Here is a 17,431-nt window from a genome sequence, read left to right as displayed (position 1 = left end):
GATTTTGAATGTGGTACATGTGTGCTGAAATTGTGGGATTTTGAATGTGGTACATGTGTGCTGAAATTGTGGGATTTTGAATGTGGTACATGTGTGCTGAAATTGTGGGATTTTGAATGTGGTACATGTGTGCTGAAATTGTGGGATTTTGAATGTGGTACATGTGTGCTGAAGTTGTGGGATTTTGAATGTGGTACATGTGTGCTGAAGTAGGATTATGAATGTGGTACACGTGTGCTGAAGTTGTGGGATTTTGAATGTGGTACATGTGTGCTGAAGTTGTGGGATTTTGAATGTGGTACATGTGTGCTGAAATTGAGAAACTATTTTGATTGGAGATTTGTTTCCTGTTGATTATAATTGGATAACATTGCAGTTCTTGAAGTACGCAAGAATGCAGTGACTCCAGTAGCTGATTGTACAAACTAATATATCAAAGAATGGTGTGAGGGGAATGAGGCCTCAGAGATGCTTAAACAAATTATGCCATCGTTTTTAGCTTTAGAAATTGACAGTTATGAGGATTCTGTACAAAATGTATTTTAAAAAATCAGCATGGAATGCTAGGACTCATTTATCATATTAGTCATTTATCCATAACTAAAATCCTGCATTGTTTGAAATTGGGCCTTCTGCTATCCTTTTACTGTAACTGACCTGGAAGGTGCATGTAAAAACAGCATGCTGGAAATTCACAGATTCATTAGCATTTGCAGAGAAAAGTGGCAGGTTAGTATTTGTGTAGAACCTTCCAAATCCTTTCTCTTTATAGATGCTGATAGATCTGTGTATATTTTGTGTGTTTCCAGAATTTTCTCTCTATCTATAAAGAGAAAAGACGGGTTAACATTTTACGTGTAGACTTTCTGAAGAGTCTAAGCCCAAAACCAGTCTCTTCTCTTCATAGATTCTGACGGACCAGCTTTATATTTCCAGTGTTTTCTGTTTATTAAATTAGTTTGCAGTATTTTTCTTTGTCTCTGGAAGGTTAATATGGAGTTTCTCCTGTCAGTAGTATTTTGAATTGACAAGTTGTGTTAGTGAGCAAATCTATTTGCGATGAGACTATTTGCAATTGGCATGATGCGATCCTGCTGTGACGGACGATATTAAGATATTGTTTACCCTTCCCCAGTCTTCCTTTTGCCATTCAAACACATTGTACCTTTTCATCAATGTTTTTGATATGTGAATGTAGCCATTAACTGCTTAATCGATTCTATCTGTGTGTTGGTGATTTGCTACTCATTAACCAATGTAAGCCATGTCTGTCGAATATCAAAAAGTTGTCTTTTTAATTAAGCTGCACCCTTGTTTCAGCATGCTGTTATTTGTTGCCTCTTGTTAACCCTCTGCATTTTGCTTTCTGATTTGAAATGGTGACAGGCTTCAGCATTTAAAGAATGAATTATGTATGGGTGGAACAGGATTTTAACATCCATGTGTTATATTTTTATACTGATTTTCATCCCACAGACATCAGTGTTGTTAAGATCTGCATGCTCTTTACACAAGACAATGTTTGCATTTTATTTCTGTTTTTCCCTGTAGCCGCGCCACGAATATTTTAATGTTCCTGTATACTAATGCCTTGGCTCATCTTACGTGGTGACTCAGAGAGGAGATGACGATGGCTGCTTTGCTGTTGGTGGAATGCTGTCCTGGGCTTCTGGGCTGTATGAAGCCATTCATTTGAACGTAATGCAAATAACTAAACGTAACAGGAACATCAATGCTTTGCTCTTTGTTGTGTTCTAGCAGTCTAGTGTGCATTTACAAGCAATTTATGTCTGTGCTCTGTTCATTTAAATCTTGTTCTGTGTAATCCTTGTTCTAATCGTAAAGCTGCAACATTAATTACATTGGATTTAATGGCCTTGTTCAGGACATTGGATCTGCCTCAGTTGGGTTTACTGACGTCGTTCTAATGTGTCTCAAGTAGGTCTGCTTCTGCTATATTTGGCCTTCTCTGGAGATCTTCAAGCTTTGTTACATGTGAAATCTGTATGGTTATGTAACTCTGAATTTAAACTAACTTCAAAAAAATAGTCTTGTGTATATAGATGAATACTGCATCTTTTTGATGAGAATATTTGCAATGGTCCATATTTGGTAATCGACGCAAGTAAGTACAGGATATCTGCTTCAGTCTTTAGTTATATGACGGGATCAGAACTGATTGATGACCCGGAGCACAGAAAAGTAACTAGTTACTGCTTTGCTGTTAATGTATTTAACCTTGTTCAATCAATTGCCCCCCTTTTTCTGAGTTTTAGCCTAACCTAGCTGAAGAAAAGTAACTCATAAAATTTAGGCTCGTTTAAATCCATTTTACACTCGAGCTGCAATAGGCTGAAATATTCACTTAAATTGCAAACTTCCAACTAACATCCTTTAATGGCCATAGCCTCTAGCCTCCATATTTATTAGGTTTTTTATTGAAAGAGAGCTCCACCGCCTGCTGGTTCTCAGTAAGGTCATTTTGTGATTTGCTGTGGTTATATCATCACCACTCTCGTATAGTACCATGGCTCTCTCCCCCATCTGGATGTTGGAGGAGATGCTGAGCTGATTTGAGGGAGTTAATGAACACTGTGCTTACCTACTTCCTAAGGGTGGGTTCAGAATGTTATGGGGGGAAAGGTAATTTTTTACCACAGTTGCTGATTTTTTCGTAACTATGGCTTCTGCACAAAAAGCGTGGTTTTTTTTTGTCTTGCTGGGATGTTCTCTAGGGGTGTCATAGTATCACCAAACAAGAAAGAGAGATATCTGTTTCTATTTGTCACAGCTCTGGAATTCTTCCCTGTGCTGTCCAACAGGTGCAAGGTAGCTTCAGACCTTCAGTGCCAATGCAAAGCATTTCTGTTCAGTGCTTCAAATGCCTCTCAAATGTCATTGTGACAAAACTGTATTTCTGTTATGATTTCAGTATTAGTGCAAATGAGATCTTCAAAGCAACTTCTTCTTCAGCATTTAGTGATGCTCCTGTTCCCTCAAACTCTTGAGTGCCGTTGTGTATGTGCATTAGACCCCCACATACAGAGTTATTCTGAATTAGAGAAAACAAAATACCCATTGTGTGCCCCAAGTTTAGTGTACCTGTTGGTATAGGTATACTAGCCCCAAGCTGGGAAGGCACTGGTCTTGTAGCAGCAGTTGATGAGATTTTTCCATGTGCATTCTATTCTTTGTTGGTTCTAGTTGTTAGGAAACCTATTCTTCCGCTAGGTTTGCATACCAATCAGTTTAATTTAATAATGGAACTCTCTGATGCCTTGAGCTTTCTTTTTTTTTGAAGACCATAGTAATTGGACAAGTTTATTGGATAATGCACAGAGGGATGGGCAGATTTTTTTGTTTTAATGGAGGGGTATCTTTTACTGCCTGTCAGTCTATTTTTGTGTAATTTTACAGTTTGTTTTATTCACGTTTTTTTTCCTTCCCCCCCCCCCCACTTTATCAGTATGGCCAGAGAAAGTGAATCCTTATGTGGCATGGAAGCACAATGGGAATGGCGGAGACTGGAATCAATTAGTGGCTGTAGGGAGAATAGGTCATAAGACAGTGTGAGTAAAGCATCAGGAGTGCAGATAAATGCAAGGAACTAAATACTGGCACCTGAGGGAAACAAACATATCGTAGAGTAGCAAAGGCAGAGGGAATGAGATCAGTGCGAGAGCTGCAATAATACGGACTGGTGAGAACATATCAATGCAGGAGTAGCGATCTCATTTTCCATATCTAGGGTTGCACTCCATCTCCCCTATCTCTTCCGAACAAAATCGTATACCTAAGTTAAACATTTCTACTTATTAAATAAGTTTTTGGCCTCTGTGAACGCTACTATGGCCTAATGCATACATCTGCTTGTTCTGTTTTAAAGATATGTTAACTAATATCTTTGGTACTCAACCATATTTATTGCAGTATTATATCTATTAACCAGGTTTAATTGCATTTCTTTTTCCTTTTGGAAGCTTAAAACTAAGGCGATGCCACTATTCCTATGTAAACCTAACCCTACCTTTTTGAACTAAGAGAAGCTGGAATGTGCATTGAATAATTAAAATCTTCTACATTCATCTCTTTGAAGTTGCTACCCATGGTTAAAAATAATCTGAATAACTATTTGTCCCATATGAATTGAATCTGTGGCCAATTCAGGAGACACGGAGCAAACCAAATGATTGCCTTTCAAATTGTGCCTGAAAATTCCCCCCCACCCCCCAGTACAGTAATTTGCTTATATTCTTAGTGGTAAATAATTGATGTATATTCCTGAAGGGAATCAATATTATATAACAACAAATGCTGCCCTTTCACAGGCAGGAGATTAGATCAACCCTTGTAACCTGTGATGAAGTTGATTTTGGTTTGGGGGTGGGGGGAAGGGAGGAGAAGAGGAAAAGTTACCTTAAACAAGGTAATGTTACAGTCCGGTTTTTAATAGACAAAGACACATTTCGGAGCAATTCTTCTGTTTTCAAAGTTCAACCTTTTTTTAAAGTTTATATTTGACACTAACTGATGTTTGCTTCTGCATTCTGCTGTCATTGGTTTTGGCCTTTGTTGCTGTGCGTTAAATTGTTAATGGTTTTGTGTGATTGTAAGCAATAGTTTGCTTTAAGCTTATGTTCTATAAAGTGCACGCTTCTGGCATGTTATAAATAAAAACATTCCTGCATGCATCAAATGCTGTTTTCTGTGGCTATATTTTATATGCATCTAAACTTCTAATTGCTGATTTATTGTGTATTTAAGATGTTTTACTGATTTGAAATTGTAAAGTTACAGTGGTCATTACCTGGCTTGAAAGGTCTATGATTCATAAAAAAACCTGTTTTAATGAGCCACTCATCACTTTCCATTGTTTCTGCTTCCATTCTGCACTTATGCCATCCGAGGTTGGGCCTCAATATCGGAGATTATTGAGCATTACTGCTTCGATTAAGTTGATCATTTTTCTGGGAGGGAAGTTTGAAACTTCGGTTTCGACTTGGGACACCACACTGGGTCTTTGAACATTTTTTCTGTACCAAAAGTGATGTTTGCTAACTAGTGTTTTCTTGGCATTGGCAAACCATTTCATGTTTTGGCTTTAAATACTGGTGCCTAACATCTATCCTTTTAATAAAAACTGTTTTAAATTATAATCCTACTTTTATAAATCCTGGTATCTGAATATGAAACCCAGGCCAAAGCATGATATCTCTCGATGAATTGTCCGAATGCATTCTAATCAGAGATGAGACTTTGAGAGGACTGCTGTGCGTTTACTCAAACTAACCTGGGAGATTATACTGATCGTGGGTACAGTCCTTTCCAAAGAATTTATTTAATAAAAATGTGTTTGCCTTTTCTTAATTAAATATTGTCTCGTTTAATGGCCAACTCAGCCCCTGTTTAAAATGGTACCAAATAGTTTTCATGGCTAGAATTCCAGCTGTTAAACAAGCTATTATTCCCATAGTCTCTATTTCCTGAAGTTCAGATGCATATCTTCCTACACAGTTGTGTGTAGAAAGTCTGCTCGGTTAGGTTCAAGCCTCTTGTCCAATGTGGCTACTGATGAAATAAGTTTACAGTTTGTGCCTGGAGTGCTATAGGTTTATTTCTTGTTCAGCCTATTTTAAATGTGTTTTTTCCCCAGTGAGCCCGACTAAAATAGCTCAAAAATTTTAGGCTCAAACAGAGATTGACGGGACCTCAGGCCCAAAGCCCATAACTTGGCACTAATCGGCAATTTATTTTAGAAAGGCACAAGGAAGCGGATTGAGACCTAAATTCATAGACCACACACCTTTGAGATTGCAAAGGAACATTGAATGGAGGGGAATTATATGATGCAGATATGTTACACTGATTCTCGCTGGACTAAGGACGAGAGCAAACAAGTAAATTGTATCTCCTGCATAGAATGGTTTCTGTCACACATTATTTACATATGGCCATGTCAGAGGCAATTTCCGGTGACCTAATTGGCTGGCTTTAACATTTCTTGATCACGGTCTTGGAACTGATTGACACTTGAAAGTTCCACAAACGTTTTAAAATTCATATCCGCACAGTTTGCTGTTACCGGCTTATCACTGAAGTGGTGGAACAAGTAGAACTATGCAAGAGTTGGGCACCTGGGACCCAACAGCAGCAAAATCAGCCGTCTCCTATTCCAGTGTAGAAACTGCATCCAGAGTATAGGCATAGAAAAATTGGCTGGACTTGCACCTCAGCATTATTCGATTTTAAAAAATACTGTTGAAAATGAATAACTGAAAATATTTGTAAATAGCTAATTTAACCCATTTATAAAGCAGATTGCTGTTCATGGCACCTTTAGTTTTCTTGAACTTTTGCTTATGTTGAGGCATATAGAAAATTTAATTAGTTTAATTTCAAGTTAATAAATATTCTGGACAATTCAGTTTTAAAGGCGATTACACTGTTTATATCCAATATAGTCAGTGTTGTGGATTTGTTCATACTTTAAACATTTCTGGTGGTTTTCACAATGTAATTAATTTAACTTAATAGTGCCCAGCATTGGATGTACCTTCAAGCACTTGGCACATCAGATTTATTTGCAGCTTCTCCACTCCCATCTGTAATTCTGGCTTTCAAGTTTCCATATTCATGGGCCACCTGTCACTACAGGGAAGAATCAGCCAACTTAAAGGTACAGGAAGTAATCTTGAAGCAAAATCTTCTCGTTTCAGCTGCACACACCATTCACTAACTGAGTGGGTGAATAGGCATGTTATTGCCTGGCAAACCTTTCCCATTCTATCACCAGCTCTTGGAGGAGTGAGAGCCTAACCTGGGTGACTCTCATCCCTCCACAGGCAGACTAACTGAGATTGGGAACTCACTACCTTTCCCGCTAGTGTTAATCCACTGGGCTATGCTCCCAAATTTTTGTGTATGAGGAAATACTGTTGTATTGTTTCACTTGTTAAAAGCATACAATCATGAAATGGAATACATTGATTACATTAGTGTTATCACTATTCCCTGACCCTGTTATTTGAAACAAAATTTATATCACTATTCTGAACTATTCCTTCTGTGTTTATTTATAAGGATTATTACTGCAACACCTCTCTTCATTGTAATGGCCATGTTCTTTGAAATTATTAGGTTTTATTAGAAAGGTGCGGAGGTTAAAAGGGAAATGCAGGATTTCATTGGTAGTCACTTTGAGGAAGCAAAACTTACAATATGGTGCCATCTCTGTGAAGTGCAGAATTCTTTTAATGCAAATTAAATTCCACCGCCCCCCCCCTTCTCTTTGTTCACCTTCTCACCTCCCTCCCCCTCACATTGTGGGCATGAGGTAAATGATCATTCCAGTGAGGCGCTAATCATTGTAGATAACTGAATAAAAATGCATTCCATCTCTCTTCAGCATGCTTATATTTTTTTTCTTTTTTGTGCTTTTGCCACACCCCTAATTAGGATGCCAAAGTAAGTTGTAATTATACATTGCCTGTGAATTCCAAACATGTTGCCCTTCCGAATAACACCCACTCATTCTGTTTGTAAAGTGTTACTACATTTGAAAACTTTTGGTCTACACCATGTGTTGTAGTGCATTGGTGTCCCATTAGATGGAATGGTTTGAGCTCACAGTTGCCCACGTAGAGATTGATGTTGGTCAGGTCATGGGTGGGGAAAGTGCCAAGTAAAAGCCAGACCCTGCCTCAGTGGAGGGAAAATAGTAGGGCATGCCACTGCAGGCTGCGCTTTCATACCTCCTGTGTGCCTGGTTACAGATTAACTTCCCTGCCTATCCTCTTCACCAGGCATTGGTGCAGCATTGTATCAAAGGAGGGAGGGGAGAAAATAACTTTGAAATTGGAAAAGGGAGATGGGTAAATGTTTTTTTTATTGTTTTATACATGACTGCCACAAGCACATCATTGTTTTCAGTGCTTCGCTTTTCTATTTTGGCATTTTTATATTTTTTTCTCACACACAAAATTTGACTCCAACACTAATTCTTGCAATTTTTGTTTAGATTTGATTACCAAAGTGTTTAATTTTGCCTCCACAGGAAGCTGAGACTCCTCGTAGCGTGCTTGAAGAAATTGGACTGACATAAAGTGATTGATGCCCAAAATATTCAGATCTAGATTTCACTGCTTTAATTGTAATGTATGGCTAATATTGTAAGATGCTGTCCCTTTTGATTTTTGGTGTTTTGGTTAGCAGAAGTTGAACTTACCAATATTTTTAATTATGTTAAAGACAAAAAGGGAAAGCTAGATATTTTTGGAATCAAAATTTGAGCTAAACGGAGCCTTGGCTTAAATTCAAAGGTTGACAGAATGATTCCCTTTTTCCAAAATGAAATGAAATGCCGAATAATTTTGAGCAGTGTGACCAGATTAGTATAGTCCACTTGCAATGTGGCTGACATGAGTTGCTAACTAGTTCTACACAGGCCCATCTTCCCATGTTGACACCGTTTTGTTGGCTCGAGGAATTGGACACGACGTATGTTATAAATTTCTGTTAAAGGGAAGTTGCTCTCCTTTTATGCTAAAGTGAAAAACACTCTTCGGATTGGCTAATAGTTTTAAGTGCCATGTGTTTTTCTTTTGTATTATACAAATGTTCCAACCTCAGTTTGTGCTTAAAATCAAAAATTCACTATACCAAAGTAGCCAGTGTTGACAACTATACGAGCTTTGAAAACGACTATTTTATGAAAAGGCAAAATATCTATTTTTTAAATACAATTATGCAGCCCACATCTGTGGACTTGGTTTTGTTTGTATTTTTAATAATCTCAAAATCTGGAGGAATATTGGAAATCCATTGCTTCTAAGGGTCACTCGTATCAGTGGACCACGATGCAATATAAGGGAGATGAGGAAAGGGATTTAGTTTAGCAGTGTGCTGTAATCATGTAAAACTAAAAATACATTTTCAAAGATGTAGAGTAACTTTTGATATTGGTGTGGTTTCTGCGTACGTCTGAGGCCTGATAGCTGCACTTCTGATATCTGGGTACCACTGCCCCTCATCAGAAGTAATAGATTGCTGAGGCTTTCATTTGACACTGATCGGTTTACGTTTATAAAATGTTTGAATCCGTTCAGAATAGTTAGTAAGCATGTATTTTTGCTATTCCAAGTATGTAAAAAGAAATCAAAGTATTTCCAGTTTACAAAAGAAATGATTGTAGTTTTCAATAGTGGTGAATAATTTTGATTGTTTTTCCTAGACATTTTTATATGTTCTTGAACTGAGCTTGGTCTTGTGGTTTTGGTTTTTATTGTTTTAAAAACAATCTTGTTCCTCAAGCCAAATCAGGTTGATCAACTTGGTTTACGGTTGTTTATATTTTATTTTTGGTCAAACAGTAGTCATTAGCTTAATTAACTTGTGTCTGCAAATATGTAGCAAGCTTTATCTGTTTAAATGCTGCCTGACTAGCTGGTGCTAGTGTAAAGCTGTGTGGTAGTCCAGTGGTATGCTGTCTTCATTTTTAATGAACGTGGGAGTGAAAGTATTACAAAATACAAATGTACAAGACACAAAGTAATAAATGTCCTTTTTAAAAAATAAATTCCTCTGTCTGGTGTACCTTTTAACTTGGAAACGTCAATTGATTTTTAAAGTAAACCTCGTACTAGACAACCAATACAACGTTTTAAAACAATTGCAACTGATCTATGGTTAAGGCAGATTATAATACAATACTTACATTTATTAAGCACCTTTCAAATTGAACTGGCCCAGTGCTTTTACACTGTTTTTAAATAGTGGCTTATGTAGGCAAACTATGATGTACACATTACATTACTGATGTATGTAGTGCCAGGTGTATAATTGTGGGTGGCTTGCAGATAATTCAGGTATTTACTGTTTCCCTTTTATAAGAATGGGGTTCAAAAAGATATTCTTGTGGCTGTTTCAGTTTGGCAGATTGGCATGTGTCATTCTGGCTTGTTGCTTGCAACTTATCTGGGCATTTTTTTTAAAAGGTAAATTGGATTTGTTAGCAGAAGGAGACACTAAAAATCAAAATAATTGTGAGGCTTTGGGCAGACTCATTTGGAGCAGTGTGTAATTCTAGGAACAATCATTGCAAGGACATTACTGGGGGCAGTAATGAGCAACAAAGACGATCTGGATATCAGGAATTTAGCAGTAGCTCATTGTCTGCTGTGATGCCCTGCCATATTGACTAGGCTGACAATCCTCACTGCCATTTAGGTGAAGTACTGGAGGATTGGTGCATAACCTCAGCCAAGGTCACGGAAATAGTTTTTTCCACGACAGAGTCCAAAATACAATTGGATGCATTTCTGGAGAGAAAGAATATGGCAACAAATGGCATAGGAACAGGAGGAAGCCATTCAGCCCCACGAGCTTGCTCTGCCATTCAATTAGATCATAGCAATCTGTACCTTAACTCCATCTGTGGCAGATGGAGTTCAATGTGGGGAACTCATATCCCTTGGTTCCATATCCCTTAATACCCTTACTTAACTAAATCTATCAATATCAGTTTTTAAATTTTCAATTAAACCCAGCATCAACAGCTTTTTGGGAGAGAGAGTTCCAAATTTCCACACTCCTTTGTGGGAAGAAATGCTTCCTGACATCACTCCTGAACGGCCTAGCTCTAATTTTAAGATTATACCCCCTTGTTCTGGACTCCCCCACCAGAGGAAATAGTTTATCTACCCTATCAAATCCTTTAATCATCTTAAACACCTCAATTAGATCACTCCTTAATCTTCTATACTCAAGGGAATACAAGCCTAGTCTATGCAACCTACCCTCATAATTTAACCCTTTTAGCCCGGTATCATTCTGGTGAATCTGCACTGCACCCCCTCCAAGGCCAATATATCCTTCCTGAGGTGCGGTGCCCAGAACTGAACCCAGTCTCCAGATGGGATCTAACCAGAACTCTGTACAGCTGGAACAGAACTTCCACCCCTTTGTATTCCAGCCCTCATGAGATAAAGGCCAACATTCCAGTAGCCTTTTTGATTATTTTTTGTACCTGTCCACTAGCTTTTAGTGATTTCTGTACTTAGACCCCTAAATCTTTCTGTTCCTCCACAGTCTATCTTTCTTGGGTCCAAAGTGGATGACCTCACACTTCCCCACATTGAACTCCATCTGCCCCAGTTTTGCCCACTCACTCAATCTCTCAATGTCCCTTTGCAACTTTCTGCTCCCATCTACATTATTTACTGTGCCACCTAACTTAGTGTCAGCAAACCTGGATATATGGCTCTCTATTCCTTCATCCAAGGCATTTATAAATAGTGAAAAGCTGAGGCCCCAGTACAGATCCCTGGGGAACATCATATTCTGTCAATTTGAGTACATACCCATTATCCCTACTCTCTGTCTCCCACCTCCTCACCAATTCCCTACCCATGTCAATAAATTGCCTCCAATGCCATGTGCACTCATTTTTGTTAAGTCTCTTATGTGGAACCTTATCGAATGCCTTCTGGAAGTCCATATAAATAACATCCATAGACACTCCCTTATCTACCACATTAGTGACCTCCTCAAAAAATTCAACCAGGTTCATTAGACAGGACTTACCCTTTACAAATCCATGCTCGCTCTCTGATCAGCTCATATTTGTCCAAATGCTCAGTCACTCTGTCCCTAATAACAGATTCTAGTAACTTCCCCACAACAGACGTGAGACTAATAGGCCTATAATTTTCTAGTTTCTCTCTCCTACCCTTTTTAAATAGTGGCTTGACATTGGCAATTTTCTAATCCAAGGGGACAATTCCTCAATCAAGAGTTTTAGATCATGACTTAGAGCATCTACAATTTCCTCTCCTCCACATCGGGCTGAATGCCCTTTTCCTGTTGCTACATATTTTGTCCTAACAATGTTTGCCGTGTTACATTTGTCTATCTATAATTTATGGATTATGAGATATCACTCTATTCATTAACACAAGTCTCAGCATTGGCTCAATACTAGCACTCACTGAGTCAAAGTTGTTGGTTCAAGCCCCACTCCAGAGACTTGAGCACATAATGCTCTGTGCAGTACTGAGGGAGTGCTGCACTGTTGATGGCCCCATTTGTGCTCTCAGGTTGACACTAATGATCCTATGGCACTATTTAAAGAAGAGCAGGACAATTCTCATCCAACACTTATCCCTCAACCACCCTCACTATGTATACTGCAGCTATTAAAATAGTTTATAAAACACTGGTTAGGCCCCAGCTGGAGAATTGTGTTCAATTCTGGGCACCCCACACAGGAAGGATGTCAAGACCTGAGGGTGCAGAAGAGATTTACTAGAATGGTACAGGGATGAAAGACTTCAGTTACATGGCTAGCTCTTTTAAAGAGCAGGCACGATGGACCAAATAGCTTCCTGCACTGTATCATTCTATGATTCTACGCTTTCATTTGGCTCATTCCATCAAGTGAGCATAGCAATTTTGTTTTCTTATCTTTCTACTAGGCTATGAATTCGGTACTTCATTCAAATCAAGTTTTTTCTTGCAATGGAAAATTGTATTCTTCAGAACCTTGGCTTCAGCAATAGTTAATTTGGTACAATGACTAACTTCTTTCTACATCTCACCTTAAATTCTGAATTTTACCAGCAACACACAAAATATAAATTAGCCATGGTGAAGAGTCCTCTATTTTTCTGAATGGCATTCTCCTCCACAAAATGAGCACTTCCATTCAGCTAGTTAATGATGGTTATTACATTTAATGCCATTGTTTTGCTTCCTCTTATACTGCAAGAGCCACGTAGGCACTACCCCAATATTAAAAACCTCTTCGAAAACACCAAGTCCATGTCGAGTTCTCTGGTTGGTGACGTGGGCTTGCTCCTGTAATGTGTAGGTATTTTCATTGAAAGACCAAGGGAGGAGGAGGAGGAGGCTACCTCTACTCCCAACTGAATGGTGGAAAGCCTCATTTCAAATAGTCAGTTCAGGATGCTGGGTGATAATCCTTTAATTTCTGCGTCAGTTTAACAAATCGTAGAATCATAAAGCACAGCAGGCCATTCAGCCCATCGTGTCTGTGCCGACTCTTTGAAAAAGCTATCCAATTAGTCCCACTACCCTGCTTTTTCCTCATATCCCTGCAAATTTTTTCTTTTCAAGAATATATCCAATTCTCTTTTGGAAGTTACTATGAATCTGTTTCCACCACCCCTTCAGGCAGTGCATTCCAGATCACAAATCTTAGTTTAAAAAAAAAATCTAATCTCTTGACCCTCCTGCAAGTGGAAACAGTTTCTCCCTATTTACTCTATTTAAACACCTCTTAAACCTCCCCTCAATCTTCTCTGCTAATTGGCACTTGTGAAAGTTGGCATAGATTTGTCAAAAGAAAATGGTGTTTGACTAACTTGATTGAGTTCTTTGATGAAGTAACAGAGAGGGTTGATGAGGGTAGTGTGGTTGATGTATATATAGACTTTCAAAAGGAGTTTGATAAAGTGCCACATAATAGACTTGTTAGCAAAATTAAAGCCCATGGGATTAAAGGGACAGTGGCAGTGTGGATACTAAATTGTCTAAGGGACAGAAAGCAGAGAGTAGTGGTGAACAGTTGTTTTTCAGACTGGAGGGAAGTTTACAGTGGTGTTCCCCAGGGGTCAGTATTAGGACCACTGCTGTTTTTGATCTGTATTAATGATCTGGACTTGAGTATAGAGGGTATAATTTCAAAGTTTGTAGATGACACAAAACTCAGAAATGAAGTAAACAATGTAGAGGATAGAACAGAGAAGGTTAAGAGGAAATTTGATAGAGGTGTTCAAAATCATGAATGGTTTTTGATAGAGCGAATAAGGAGAAACTGTTTCCAGTGGCAGAAGGGTCGGTAACCAGAGGACACAGATTTAAGGTGATCGGCAAAAGAACCAGAGGCAACATGAGGAAACTGACATCAGTCATCGTGCAAACGCTGGAATCCATTATTAAGAATGTGGTAACGGGACACTTAGAAAATATGATTATGATTCTGGTCAACATGGTTTATGAAAGGGAAATCATGTTTGACAATGTAACTAGCAGGGTAGATCAAGGGGAACCAGTAGATGTAGTATATTTGGATTTTCAAAAGGCATTCAATAAGGTGCCACATAAAAGGCTGTTACACAAGATAAGGGCTCATGGGGTTGGGGGTAATATATTAGTATAGATAGAGGATTGGTTAACAGACAGAAAACAGGTCATTTTCAGGTTGGCAGACTGTAACTAGTGGGGTGCTACAAGGATCAGTGCTTGGACCTCAGATATTAACAATCTATATTAATGACTTAGATGAAGGGACAGAGTGTAATGTATCCAAGTTTGCTGACAATACAAAAGAAAGTAAGCTGTGAGGAGGACACAGAGTCTGCAAAGGGATATAGACAGGTTAAGTGAGTGGGCAAGAAGGTGGCAGATGTGGGGAAATGTGAGGTTATTCACTTTGGTAGGAAGAATACCAAAGAATACTGTTGGGGAAGGTTTAAACTAGAGTGGCAGGGGGTCAGAAGGGAGGGGAAGACCCAGGGGAAATCTACAATACAAATAGTACAAACAGTTGTTCAAGAACAAGTGAGAGGGAAAAGCGTAGAGCAGCGGAAAGAAAGTGTACTTTAGGCACGACAGATAAAATAAAAACTAGAAGGCGTAAGGCGATTAACCCAGCATCAAAGCTGTGGCAGGGGGTTGGGAACCTGAGCAGGGAGACAGAGGAAAGCGTGTCAGGGACAGAAGGAATGGAGTAAAAGGTAAAGTGTTAAAAAAGGAAAAAGCAGGAACTAAGTGTCACAAGACATATTTGGAAGTTCTTTATCTGAATGCATGTAGCATTCGTAACAAAATGGACGAGTTAACAGCACAAATAACTACGTATGGGTATGATCTTGTGGCCATTACAGAAACATGGCTGCAGAGTGACAACGACTGGGAATTAAATATGCCAGGGTATTTAACAATCAGGAAGGACAGGCAGGAAGGAAGGGGAGGTGGGGTGGCTATGTTAATAAAGGAAGGAATCACTGTAATACAGAGAAATGATATTGGGACAAAGGATCAGGATAATGAAACAGTTTGGGTAGAGATAAGGAATAATAAGGGGAAAAAAACACTAGTGGGCGTAGTATATAGGACTCCTAATAGTTGCAACTCTGCTGGAAGAAGTATTAATCAGGAAATAGTCAGGGCATGTAATAAGGGAAAAGCTATAATTATGAGGGATTTTAACTATCATATTAACTGGACAAATCAAATTAGGCAGGGCAGCCTTGAGGAAGAGTTTATTGAGTGTATTAGGGATGGATTTCTTGAGCAGTATGTAACTGATCCTACAAGGGGGCAAGCAACCTTGGACCTGGTCCTGTGTAATGAGCCAGGATTAGTTAATAATGTCCTAGTTAAGGATCCCCTTGGAATGAGTGACCATAACATGGTTACATTCCATATCCAATTAGAGGGTGAGAAGGTTGGTTCTCAAACAAGCGTACTGAGCTTGAATAAAGGAGACTATGATGGTATGAGAGTGGAATTGATTAAAGTGGACTGGGAAAATAGTTTAAAGGGTAAGACGGTACATGAGCAGTGGTGTTCATTCAAGGAGTTATTTTACAACTTTCAAAAAATATATATTCCACTGAGGAAAAAAGGTTGTAAAAGAAATGACAGCCATCCGTGGCTAAGTAAAGAAATTAAGGATAGTATCCGAATAAAAACAAGGACATATAAGGTAGCCAAACTTAGTGGGAGGATAGAAGATTGGGAAGTCTTCAAAAAAAAAGTAACTAAAGGATTGATTAAGAAAGGGAAGATAGATTATGAAAATAAATTAGCAAAAAATATAAAAACAGATAGCAAGAGTTTCTACAGGTATACAAAAAGAAAAAGGGTGGCTAAGGCAAACGTAGGTCCCTTAGAGGATGAGACCGGGAAATTAATGGTGGGAAACATGGAGATGGCAAAAATGCTGAACAAATATTTTGTTTCAGTCTTTACGGTAGAGGACACTAAGAATATCCCAACACTGGACAAACAGGGGGCTCGAGGGGGGGAGGAGCTAAATACAATTAAAATCACTAAGGAATTGGTACTCAGTAAATTAATGGGACTCGAGGCGGATAAATCCCCTGGACCTGATGGCTTACATCCTAGGGTCTTGAGGGAAGTGGCAGTAGGGATTGTGGATGCTTTGGTAATAATTTTTCAAAATTCTCTGGACTCGGCAAAGGTCCCGGCAGATTGGAAAACTGCTAATGTAACACCCTTATTTAAAAAGGGTAGTAGGCAGAAGGCTGGAAATTATAGACCAGTTAGCCTAACGTCTGTGGTGGGTAAAATTTTGGAGTCTATTATTAAGGAGACAGTAGCAGAATATTTGGATAAACACAATTTACTAGGACAAAGTCAGCATAGCTTTATGAAGGGGAAGTCATGTCTGACAAATTTGCTTGAGTTCTTTGAGGACATAACGTACAGGGTGGATAAAGGGGAACCAGTGGACGTAGTGTATTTAGACTTCCAGAAGGCATTCGACAAGGTGCCACATAAAAGATTATTGCTCAAGATAAAGAATCACTGAATTGGGGGTAATATTCTGGCATGGGTGGAGGATTGGTTATCTAACAGGAAGCAGAGAGTTGGGATAAATGGTTCATTCTCGGACTGGCAACCAGTAGCCAGTGGTGTTCTGCAGGGGTCGGTGCTGGGTCCCAACTCTTTACAATCTATATTAACGATTTGGAGGAGGGGACCGAGTGTAACATCTCAAAGTTTGCAGATGATACAAAGATGGGAGGGAAAGTAGAGAGTGAGAAGGACATAAAAAACCTACAGGGGGATTTAGACAGGCTGGGTGAGTGGGCGGAGATTTGGCAGATGCAATACAATATTGGAAAATGTGAGGTTATGCACTTTGGCAGGAAAAATCAGAGAGCAAGTTATTATCTTAATGGTGAGAAACTGTAAAGTACTGCAGTACAAAGGGATCTGGGGGTCCTAGTGCAAGAAAATCAAAAAGTTAGTATGCAGGTGCAACAGGTGATCAAGAAGGCCAACGGAATGTTGGCTTTTACTGCTAGGGGGATAGAATATAAAAACAGGGAGGTATTGCTGCAGTTATATAAGGTATTGGTGAGACCGCACCTGGAATACTGCATACAGTTTTGGTATCCATATTTAAGAAAAGACATACTTGCTCTCGAGGCAGTACAAAGAAGGTTCACTCGGTTAATCCCGGGGATGAGGGGGCGGACATATGAGGAGAGGTTGAGTAGATTGGGACTCTACGCATTGGAGTTCAGAAGAATGAGAGGCGATCTTATTGAAACATATAAGATTGTGAAGGGGCTTGATCGGGTGGGTGCGGTAAGGATGTTCCCAAGGATGGGTGAAACTAGAACTAGGGGGCATAATCTTAGAATAAGGGGCTACTCTT

The 17,431-nt window shown here is 39.0% G+C and overlaps 1 protein-coding gene across 4 annotated transcripts in view; it reads left to right on the top strand.

The window, feature by feature from the left end:
• The window catches only part of ap1s2 (adaptor related protein complex 1 subunit sigma 2), a 51,051-nt gene extending 41,477 nt beyond the window's left edge, over positions 1-9,574 (top strand). For 2 of the 4 annotated variants that reach the window (XR_010964340.1, XM_067992428.1), the window contains one exon: positions 8,054-9,574. Coding sequence is in view for 2 of the 4 variants with exons in the window: in XM_067992428.1 (XP_067848529.1) it covers positions 8,054-8,101 (48 nt within the window). In the remaining 2 variants the exon portion in view is untranslated. Of the gene's footprint in view, positions 1-1,551; positions 4,697-8,053 lie in introns of those variants that run through there. The other 2 variants (XR_010964341.1, XM_067992430.1) reach the window with 1 other exon arrangement.
• The last annotated feature ends 7,857 nt before the right edge of the window (positions 9,575-17,431 follow it).

Source organism: Heptranchias perlo, chromosome 11 (assembly GCF_035084215.1).
Source record: "Heptranchias perlo isolate sHepPer1 chromosome 11, sHepPer1.hap1, whole genome shotgun sequence".
Classification (NCBI taxonomy): Eukaryota; Metazoa; Chordata; class Chondrichthyes; order Hexanchiformes; family Hexanchidae; genus Heptranchias; species Heptranchias perlo.
This window is presented reverse-complemented; position numbering and strand designations above follow the sequence as displayed.